Below are 11,959 nucleotides of genomic sequence, written 5' to 3' on the forward strand. Positions count from 1 at the left end.
ACCAACAATGCCGCTTCAATTCACCCATTCTTTCTACTTCCTTGCAAGGCAATCCTTGTCCCAAGGCTTTCACCCACTTGAATTAATCTCAAGCACACACTTATTGAAACACAAGATTTTCCAACACGATCCACCATCTCACGCTACTCCCTTGCAAGGCACCCCTTATCCCAAGGCTTTCACTCGATCAAATCTGAATTGCACAAACCTTCTAGCCCTAAGATATCTTGAAGGAAAACCCCAACTCGATTTTCTGAATTGAATCCCTCAAAGTTCTCAACCAATGTTCTCGATACAATAAACCTAATCAGACGTTATCAACCCCAATCTAGACGACACACAATAAAAAAATGATTATGTGTAGTTTGATTGTGCGTATGCATATGTGGGGTTGAAGATGATGAGAATTCTTTGATATCCTGGATTCATGTAGGTTTTACTCACTCTAGAAACCTTCCTTGAGAATGATACATGTATGAAGTATTTATATGCATTAGTGATTTGAAGGTAAAGAGGAATGCAAAAGGAATTGAAAAGAATGTAAAAAATCATAATTTAAGGTCTATAGGTCGACCTATACAAGTCATGTGTCTACCTGTTTAAAACATATGGAACAGAGTCTACAGGCTTTAATAATGCAATATGGGTGTCGACCTGTACACTCTATGTGTCAACCTATGCTGAAGAAAATTTTCTATAGGTCAACCTAAAGTCGTATGTGTCGACCTATGCTGAAGAAAATATTTTATAGGTCGACCTAAAGTCGTATGTGTCGACCTATGCAGTGTTTTTCACATAAAAACTCATTTTTTTGATGCCTAAAAGTCTTTTCTTGATTCATGAATCCTTTCTAAATCATTTCCAATCATGTTGACATGCTTCATAATGCTAAAATACACAATGAACACCTAGAATCAGTTGATATCATCCAATGTACAAAAACGTTAAAGTTTCTCCTAGTTTTGACATCATTCAAAACACATCTAAACGGAAAGTTGCACGCATAACAAACTCCTCCAATCAGGCAGAACAATGTAACTCGCTCAAGAGAGAATGTGCCAAAATCCCATGAAGGGTGACTCCTCCAATGTTGTTGCAGCTTTGGTGAAGAAGGGACACACATGGAATACGATGTTCCAACATGTGTGCAACATTTGGCCCTCGTTCAGCAAACCAATGTTGTTGCGTTAGAGCAAAATTCTGGTTCATATTCAATCAAATTTGTTGCTATATTTTAGTAATGCATTTGTGTAATTTTTTTACAGTTGTTGAAGATCAAAACAATTTAAATGGAGATTTAAATTTGAATTTTAATTAAAAATAAATCATATCTTTTATTGGAGATTTTTATGGAACGAATCATACCCAACAATATTTGCATTTATTCTGGACGAAATTAAATCAAATTCCCATTTGAAAAAACTCAGGAGAAGCATTTCTATTTAAGGAGACTCAAACCTAGAGTTTGAGGTGTGCATGTTTTAAAGGCTCTTTGTGTTAGGATTTATATTTTTTAGTCTATGTTTGAGTTATTGTAGTGTATCACTCTAGCACCTCCATTTATATCTTAAGACATAGAGGTTGGTTTCCTTTTTTAGTCTTTGTTTCTTGTATTCCACGCTAATGTTTTGATAAGGATTATTGTTGAATCTATTTATATACACCACTTTATGTTTCAGTAACTTAGCATAATTATTGGTTTGTCTTATTTGAATTCTAAATTCAATAATCAATAGAGTTGTTATTGAAGTTGATCACTAGAGATTAGTGATTGAGAAAAAGTGATACATGTTCTCATATTTAAGGGAATTCCTAAATAGAAAGTCACTAGGATTTGGAAGAGATATTTAACATCATGGATTTGATGTTCATATAAGATTAATTGTACTAGTTCATTAACGGAAGACGATTATTCACACATGAAGCTCTATCAGTGTACAATTATTTTTTGATCTATTTACTTTAAAATACCGGAGATGATGATATTTAATGGAGAATAGAGAGATGTCATATTGAAATCTAGAGAGGTGCAAATAGAAAATATCTCAACTGTGTAATCATACAATAATGGGCCAAGTTGATAAGGCCAATAAATTATAGAATCTAAAATGACTATGGCAACATTTCTGGCTCTCTCGGAGTAGTAGAAGTCGCGCTTCTCTGTCATTTCTTCATTTTGCATCATCGCACAAATCTAATAGATCTCAAGCTTCAGGTACGAAACCCTAACCCTAGAAATCTTCTCTCTATGTTTATTCGATCCGTTCTCTCAATTTTCTATCTATTATTTGTGTGTACCGATCAAATTCTATTTCGTTTGAAACTGTTGTTATTCGTCTCGATTGCTTCGATCCTATGATAAACGAATAGGCTCCAATTCTTACTGTTCGTTTCAATTTTAGTTTTCGTTTTTTCGAATTTATTTTTCTTCAATTGATTCTGCATATCCTGTATTTAATTGTTATTGGAATTTAGGTTAATCAAATTTTGAGTTGGATTTTTGTGCAATTTTGATTCCCTTTCTTGATTCTCGATTGTCAAATTCAATCTGATCTATAGTAAGTTACAAATTTTTTCTTTGAAATGCAATTACGCTTCTAATATACTCTGTTGTTAATACGTGATATACTATGCTTTCACCTTGCCTCTTTTTTTCTTTGCCGTACACGTGGCTTCAATGAAGCTACAGTTCTGATATATTTTGTAAATGAGGGTTTTACTTTCTTCAGTAATGCCCTTAAAAAAACCTTTTAGGTGTTACTCCAGAAACTTATTCAAATCAATTCTGTTATGGTGTTGGGTTGTACTTTGTTGTTTGTACATAATCCACAGTAATTATATTAATTAATGTTCTGAAATGTTCGCATCAATATAGGGGTTGTCAAATTTTAACTGTATTAACTTTGATTATGCCTCTACGGTATGTATTTAATTGATATACAATGAGACTGCAAAACCCTTTTACACTTTAATCTCAAGTACCATGGTAGGTTTATATTGTCATGTTTTTAAAATGATTTAGTTAAAATTAAGATTTGGAGAAACTGTGAGATTTAATTGGATGAAATTACATTACCATTGAACTCTTATTTATTTATTTTGCATGTATGGGTTGGAATCTAATATCACTGTGTTCCTAGTTGGGGTTGGAATCTAATATCACTGTGTTCCTAGTTGGGGTTGGAATCTAATATCACTGTGTTCCTAGTTGGGGTTGGAATGTAATATCACCGTGTTCCTAGTTGGGGTTGGAATGTAATATCACTGTGTTCCTAGTTGGGGCTGGAATCTCATATCACCTTGTTCCTAGGTGTTAGTATGTTTAGCTTTAAGTGGCTTATATTGAGATTTAATATCAAAGTGATTTCATTTGTCATGTTTATGAGTAGATAGCATTAGAGGAATCTTGTTTGGTTTATGCTTTTGTCTGAAATCAGTCCTGATTGTTGATGTCACAATTTTTTGTCAGTTTCTTCCTTTGTTTTATGTTAAGAGATGTATATTTCTCTCCTTTAGTCATTCTCTTTATTTATTTCAATGGAGTTAATGACTTCAATGAAGTTAACTATTTTTTGTACTTATTCAGGTTTATTTTTCATCATGTCGGGCAAGTACGTCATAGCTGCTACAGTTGCAACGTTTGGATTTGCTTGGGTCTGTGACCATTATGTTTCAGACAAAAAGTTATTTGGAGGTAAGTTGTGAATTTCTGTAGGGATTGATTTGTGTTATGTTGTGCTGTGGCTGTATCAGCTGTATGTAACTTCAAATTCTTTCTTCAGGTTCTGTGTGTGCCACTGCTTCAAACGAGAAGTGGTTTGAAGAGACCGACAAGAAGTTTCAGGCATGGCCTCGCACTGCTGGTCCACCAGTTGTGATGAATCCTATTACTCGCCAGAATTTCATTGTGAAGTCTCGTGAGTCTTGAGTTTAGTTGTTCATTGATTTTGAATTAATTGATTCGCCTTTGTCATGAAATATGGTGCCATAAATGATAGATGCTGTTGAGATGAAACTCTTGCAGTCTAATTAGTGTTTGGGTGGGTTTTACCATGTGAATGTTTTTTGTCTAAATAATACGTTGAGGCAATCTTCAATTGGTTGATACATATTATTATTTTGAAATTCTATGTTCTATGAATAGCACAAAGTGTTTATGGGAACAATTTTTCCTTTACAGTAATTGTCTCTATTTGTAGATGATTCATTTAGAAAAAGGGTCCGACTTAGCGCAAGCTTTACATTGCCGTAGAGCTGCCCATTGAAAAGCTTTTTTCTTCTTCTGTTTGTAGAGATGCCTTTGATTTTTTTTGGGTTTTTTCGTTTTTTGACAAACATTTTGTTTGTTACTAATAAAAGAACTAGACATATTATACATATTTCGACGACCAGACTTTTTTCTCCTTCTGACGTTTTACTACTCCTATGTTTTATTCTCAACGTTATTTTTGGAATGCATTATAAAATTAACTAGTAATTTTTTACTTGACCAATCTCAAGACACATTACAATTCAAAGGAAATAGAACAAGAAATCAGGAAATAGATAGTAGAATGAGAAGCGTAAGGATAGAATGATTTTTTTTTTGGCAATCTTGTAAGTGAAGCTCATATCTAAATAGTTAGATTTACCTCTGTTCATGTCGTCTACTTGTTCTTTTTAAAAACCAGAAAGCTATTACGGTACTCCATGCCCCTCAAAAGTTATTCAATAGTTGAAAAAGAAGTTCTAGGAACATTGAAATACTATTTCCCCTAGTGCATTAAAAATGAGGAATGATTTCTATTACTAGGTATTTAAGGAGGATTTTTTTAAATATAGAATGATTTTTTTAAAACATGTCGGATAATTATATTTTAAAAATTTCATATCGTGGCTAATTCAATCTTTGAATTTTTTTTTATATAATTTCTGAATTTTGTAAGTGGCAAATTCCGAATTATTTATATCATATGTTAAAAATACATGTGTATTTATTTTAAATGGGGAATAGTAAATTTTCTATATTTTCATTTCATTATGAGCTAATTTAATTAGATCTTTTGTGTTTTTTGAATTTTTTTTATAGATTTAATTGAAATACATTGATATTCTAAAGAGATTTTACAATGGGAGTTAATGAACTTACGGGTGATGGTGATGAATCGACAGTGTAAATCTGGGTGATGGTGATGAATCGACATTGTAAACTTTTTTACACTGACAATACATAGTAATTAATTTCATATTTTATTATACAAAAAATTTAGAATATATTTTTATTGGATATTTAAAAATCGGTAAGGCTATGAGAATAAAAATGGGAGGATTATGTAAAAATTTTAAAAAATCAGTAGCAAAAAATTATATTTTTTCAAAGAGGTCTAATGTCCAACAACAAAAAGAATCTTAACAACAATTAATTCTTCGATTGAATCAATATTCTCAATCGCCCTCACACCAAACCTCGTAACAACAATTAATTCTTCATACACCCCACAACTATGCCACTAGGATACAAACCTCTATTTTTTTTAACAAAACCTACTATTCAGTTGTCATTACTATCCTTATGATACTTCCACACCTAGGGGTGGCAAAGCGGGCTCGGGCCGCGGGGCATGCCCGTTTTGCCCGCACTTTTGTGTGGGGCGGGCCAAGGATTTAGGCCCTCACCCTCAAATGTGTCCGCCCCGCCCCGCCCCGTTTTTTTCGCGGGTTTTTGCGGGCATGTGTATTTACATAGATTTTTGTATTTTTAGGCTTAAAGAGTGCAGTGCCCGCGGACTTTCCCCGCCCCGCCCTCACATTTTTGCGGGGCGGGTCTAAGTTTTAGGCCCACATCCTCAACTATGACCGCCCCGCCCCGCCCCGTTTTTTGCGGGCTTTTGCGGGGCGGGCCTAAACGGGACGGGCATGCCCGTTTGCCACCCCCACACCCAACACTCCCATCATCCAAGCAAGCTCCATCTGTATTCGGCTTAACCCACCACAAAGCTGACGATTTTCAACTAATCAACCTCACTTCTTTAGTTGACCTAATTATTTTATGCAACCTTGACTGCATTGTTGTAGTCTTGCACAAGAAAAGTGACAAAATCAAAAGGTTATTCGGTCTAACATAGTGATCCTCGTGATTTTTCTTGTTAATCCCACCCTTGACACGACATAGTCTAAAAATCTTCCCACTCTCCACCTTCCATTCCATTTTATTGTTCACGTTAGAATTAATCCACCACATAAATATTAAATGACGAAAATATTGGGATTCTATCCAACATTTAAGGTAAAATGATATTTTTGATAAGTGTGTTTATCGATTTTTTAGAAATCCAATATGTATTTACTTAGTAGCTATTTTTCACACTAGAAAATTTGATAGGAAAAATTATGCTTAATTTTTTTTATTTAGTTACTTTCAATGAATGGAGATTGTACTACTGAGATTACATCAACAATTTTGTATGGTCTACAATAGTTTGAATCTTGTATAAATATGTTTCAAGTGTTGTAAATCTGAATTAGAGTTACTAAGAACAACACTTTCATAAATCTGAAGTTCAAACTTGAGAATCTCTTATATTATAGCAAAAATTAAAGAGTGGTTAAGATTGATATTTGTTATCTCAAGATTGACGTTGATAGGAAGATAAGGTTCAAGAAGTTTGAGTTTAAGTCGGTGGAAAATGGAAGAACAATGTGGAATGTGGAGTACATTTCAACACTAGAAAATTAAGGGTCATATTGAGTTGGATGTGACCCTTACAAGATCAATTCTAAAAAATGATGAAACTAGTGATGATGATATGCTATTTTAGTTTTATGTTATGTTTAAGTCAAGTTAATTTTATGTTAATGTCTAAGTTTATGTCAAGCTTGTTGGTGATTTTAGTATCATCAATGTATTTTAGTAGTAATGTGATTTACTATAGGGCGATGCAATTATGCGTTAAAGCTTGGAAACGAGTTAGGGGTAGTGCGGAGTGCACGCTCGTCGAGCCAACGTATAATTGAATGCGAATAATTGAAACAGGGTTCCAAGGGACGAAGCCCCTGCCGGGGTGCGGGGCAGCGCCCCGTTTGAAATTTTCTTTTGAACAGTTGAACCCTTTCCCAACCGACGTAACCGTTTCTGAACAGTTGCGTCTTTTCGGTTTCTGTTATTGATTTCCTATATAAGGAGTCATTTGGCCTCAGTTTAAAAGGGATAACGAAACCAAACTTTCTCTCTACATTCCTGAACATTTCTCTTTGCCAGAAACAAATTGTTCTTCAAGAATTATCCCCACAAAGATTTCGTGAACCCAGGCAAGAATAGGGTCGAAATACTTTGTTCGGAAAGTGTACGAACACGATTCTTCGAAGTTATCCAGGATTATCATACCTGATTCTCTAACAAACGAACAAAGTAATTTCTGATAATCATGGCTGGAAGCTATTCTGATGCTGATGTTTGAAAGATTGAAGTTTTATAAGGTCACCTTTGGTCAATTTTGACTAAAAAGGGGGAGAAGTGCTGATATTTGTGGAAGTTGTATGTGGCTGGACAGAAGGACAACTATTATTGAGAGAAGTGCACAGGTGCTAAAACAAAATGTTGGTGCTACAACAGAATGTTGTTCTGTTTACAGATGTCAAAGAGGATGTCTGATATGGTGCACAAATGTTGATGTTGAAGCAGATGTCAGTAGGACATTCTGGCTGGTACAGGTGCTGGAGTTACAATAGCTGTTATGTTCATAGAGAATGTTTGTTGTATGCACAAATTTAGGGGGAGAAGGAGTACCCTTGTGCATTTGTGTGTCTTACTAGTTGCATCCATAACTAGTAATTCTGTTTGTTGCACAGATTTAGGGGGAGGAGAAGTACCCTTGTGCATGTGTACATTACTAGTAGCCATAGCTAGTAATTGTTTTGCTTCTGCTGCTGTTTAAACTACTGTTATGTTGTTTAACTGCTGATAATTTACCTTGTGAACAAAAAGGACAGATATATGTTTTAGCCAAAATTTGCCAAAGGGGGAGTTTGTTGATTCTAAGTGTTGGCAGAAATTTTGGTAAAACAAAGAGTGTTCACAAGATGTTATGTGTAGGTGTTTAATTGGCTGCATTGTATGGTAAAACACTAGCTGGACTCTAATGTCTTGACTGATGTCATGACATGCTGTGGAGGTGTTTGTTTGACTGCATTGTATGTTAGAATATCTAGTTGTACTTTTATGTCTTGGCTGATGTCATGACATACTTGAGTAGTATACTGCAAGATTAGCTAATACAGGATTTATTGAATGTCAAACTGGATGTTATGACATTCATCCCTGTCAGCAGATACTGAGGAATAGAACAGTTGGTGTTCTGTTGGAACTCAGTATTTATTTTCAATCTGGTTATCAAGGAAATACCAGACCTGGCATAAGGCCTACTGTCTGAATGTCAAACTGGATGTTATGACATTCATCATTGACAGCATATACTGAACAATAGGCAGAGTAATTTTCTGCTACACTTCAGTATGTATCTCAGTCTGTTCTTCAGGAGGATAACAGACCTGACATAAGGCTAATTGTGTAAATGTCAAATTGGATGTCTTGACATTTATTAATGTACGCTGATACTGAGGTATGGACAGATTGGTCCTGTACAGTTCAACAAATTTGTACAGTCTGTTTTCAGGAAAAATAGACTTAGCATATGGACCTTGATTTGGATGTCAAACTGAGTGTTGTGACATTCATTCCTGACAGCGTATGCTATATTGTAGGTTGTTTAGTTTTTCTGTTTCAGCATTTTTCTCAGGCTATTCTTCAGGGATTCAACAGCTGAGAGAAAATCCAGGAAACCAACAACCAAGCTACAATTAATGAACCTAACAAATAGCCTATTTGTTAGTAACCTAGATGTGGAATTTAGGGGAACTTGCGTGACCTTAATTTCAGGAAAATACAAGTACAAGGCCCAAGTGCTGCAATATAAAAGGATGACAATCCTTCATTCAGAACTGGGGATTTTGAGACGTGAAGATTTAGTGTGTTCATCATACTTCACTGCTGTATTTTTGTGTGTCTTGTATTAGACGTATCGTGTAAGCCAAGCTATTATCACTGAGATGATAGCATTGGTATAGGGTGTTCATTGAGTTGTAAGTGTTGTGTAACTCTAAGCTTTTAAGCGTGGGTGCTGTGTATCTTGATCAAAGCTGTTAAGCACAATCAAGAGTTGTTTGAAGTGTGTCTTCACAAGTGTATTTAATAGTAATTAAAGGTTGTAATCACTGAGGTGATTGAGGGGGAGTGAGTAGGAACTCTGATCTTAGTGTAAGATTGAAATTGCATTAGGTAGGTATTAAGTGATAGGGTTAAACAGTTGGTTTAAGGTCTGAATTAATACTACTAATAGTGGATTTCCTCCCTGGCTTGGTAGCCCCCAGACGTAGGTCATGTTGGACTGAACTGGGTAAACAATTACTTGTGTTATTTACTGCACTTACTTTTAAGTTTTGCATAATTCTTGTCTGCGCAGAATCGGATGTCATAACAACCTGTGTGACATCGAAAGTCTGATAACTAGAATTTCATTATGTGTGATGTCTTAACAAGAGATATCCTATGTACCTGCTGGAGTTCAAGAACATGTGCATGCAGGATTGTTTCAGAATGCCACATACAATGCCATGACTTCTGATATTGGATGTACCTGCTGGAGCTTAATTGAAAGATATGTTCATGCAGAATTGTTTCAGATGACATACACAAGGTCATGACATCTGATATGGCTGTACCTGCTGGAAGTTATAAAAGGAATTATTGGATTATGCAGGATTTTTCCAGGATGTCAGACCCGATGTCATGACATCCTGTACACAGAACATTCAGTATGAATGTTTGGTGTTTTGTGATTGCACAATTAATGGCAATCTTTGTATGATTGAAGATATGATTAGCTGGCGCATTCAATCATGGATTACAACCAGATTTACTTATTTTCCAAGGAGATCTATACAGCTGTTATAAAAAGATTTGATTGGAAAATAGATTTAGGGTTTTCAAGATGTCCAAGCCCAACTGGATGCTTTTATAAAAAGGGACTTAGAAAACCTGTTTGAATACACAACCAAGACTGAGTGAAATATAGAGAGAGAGCTAGGGTTTGTGTCTGTTTAGTCGTAAGACTTGTAGGTCATTCAAGTCATCCATTGATGATTGAATTGGACTGATTTGTGGTTGTAATTTGTCACTCTAAAGCTGTTAAGCAAGAGTGTGTGTCTTCTTGATCAAAGATGTGAAGCAAGATCAAGAGTGTGTCTTCTTGATTGAAACTGTGAAGTAAAATCAAGAGTGTGTAATTGAAAAGTATTTTCTTTTCACAAGGGATTGTTGTTTAAAATCACTGGTGTGTGATTGTAGGGAAGTGAGTGGGTTCTCATATCTAAGAGTGCTTAGGTAGAAATTGCACGGGTAGAGATTAGGTGATAAAGACTGTAACTTGTTGAAGTGTACGGAGAATCTTTGAACTAATTCTATTTTAGTGAATTTCCTTCCTGGCTTGGTAGCCCCCAGACGTAAGTGAGTTGCACTGAACTGGGTTAACAATTGTTTGTGTTATTCGCTTTACCATTCTGTTTTTGTTTATCCATTGTTTATTACTAGATATTAGTGTCGTGACATTACCGTCGACATCTTATATCTGATACTAGAATTTCATAGATTATGGTTGATAACGTCCAATGAAGTTTGTTGTACAGAGAATATTGGATTGAGAACTTTGAGTGATTCAAATCAGAAAACCGAGTTGGGGTTTTCCTTCAAGATCTTTTAGGGTTTAAAGGTTTTAGACAAGATTGTGCAATTCGGATCCGATCGAGTGAAATCCTTGGGACAAGGGGTGCCTTGAAAGGGAGTAACGTGATACAGTGAATCATGTTGGTAAATCTTGGGTTTCAACAAGTGTGCGCTTGGGATTAATTCAACCGGATGAAAGCCTTGGGACAAGGAGTGCCTTGCAAGGAAGTATCAAGAACAAATGAATTGAAGTGACAATGTTGGTTACATGATCATGCACTTGGGATTAATTCAGTTAAGTGAAAGCTTTGGGACAAGGGGTGCCTTGCAAGGAAGTAGCAACAACATGTGAATTGAAGCGACATGGTTAGTTACTTGATCAAGATTGATTAAGGGTTTTGGAGGTGGTAGAGTCAACATCAAATTTAGGATTTGTAGAGTTCAATATCTTCATCTCTTGTATACACATATTTTGCAAAGTAAGATATAATATAATACCTTAATTTGAATTTGAATTGAGGGTAGACTTACCCATAGCAAGGTCGATTGAGGAAAACGCTAAACAAATCCGTGGGCTCTCTCGAGCTCTGAGAGCGAGATCTCGCGATCCTAGATCGCTCGCCTCGATCTCTGCTCTCTCGCTGCCCACCTACCGCCCTCTCCCCGACCTCTGCCCTCCAGCGAGATCGAGCTTCGGAGAGTCTCTCGCGCTCTCTTCTCTCTCTGTCTCTAGCTCTCTCTTCTCTCTCTCTCTCTCTCTCTCTCTCTCTCTCTCTCTCTCTCTCTCTCCCCCTCCCTCCCTCCCTCCCTCCCTCCCTCCCTCCCTCTCTCTCTCTCTCTCTCTCTCTCTCTCTCTCTCTCTCTCTCTCTCTATATATATATATATATATATATATATTATATATATATATATATATATATATATATATATATATATATATATATATATATATATATATATATATATATATATATATATTGTGGTTTGCAAATTGTCGATTATATTGATCATTTGATCAACATTGTTTGGAGTATAATTTTGAATGTGTTTTGAAATTTGTGTTGTTGTGTAGATCACAAATCATTTGGCATTGATTGGATTTCTAAGAACAACACACTACATAAAGCTCCAAACATTTTTGATCGCGCACTAAGTGTTCGACAAATTGCTTGATTTAATTTTTTGTTTGTTTTGTTCATTGG

At 35.5% G+C, this 11,959-nt stretch overlaps 1 protein-coding gene across 2 annotated transcripts; it reads left to right on the forward strand.

Moving 5' to 3' along the window:
• Positions 1-2,047: 2,047 nt before the first annotated feature.
• LOC127126321 (uncharacterized) lies at positions 2,048-4,179 on the forward strand. 2 transcript variants are annotated; one of them, XM_051055229.1, is made up of 3 exons: positions 2,048-2,215; positions 3,587-3,694; positions 3,783-4,179. In XM_051055229.1, exons 2-3 carry the CDS (start codon positions 3,601-3,603, stop codon positions 3,926-3,928), a joined length of 240 nt encoding a protein of 79 aa, XP_050911186.1. In that variant the 5' UTR covers positions 2,048-2,215; positions 3,587-3,600; the 3' UTR covers positions 3,929-4,179. The 2 variants fall into 2 exon arrangements, with proteins under 2 accessions (XP_050911186.1, XP_050911187.1); XM_051055230.1 differs by lacking the exon at positions 2,048-2,215 and adding an exon at positions 2,481-2,558.
• The last annotated feature ends 7,780 nt before the right edge of the window (positions 4,180-11,959 follow it).

Source organism: Lathyrus oleraceus, chromosome 3 (genome assembly GCF_024323335.1).
Source record: "Lathyrus oleraceus cultivar Zhongwan6 chromosome 3, CAAS_Psat_ZW6_1.0, whole genome shotgun sequence".
Taxonomy (NCBI): Eukaryota; Viridiplantae; Streptophyta; class Magnoliopsida; order Fabales; family Fabaceae; genus Lathyrus; species Lathyrus oleraceus.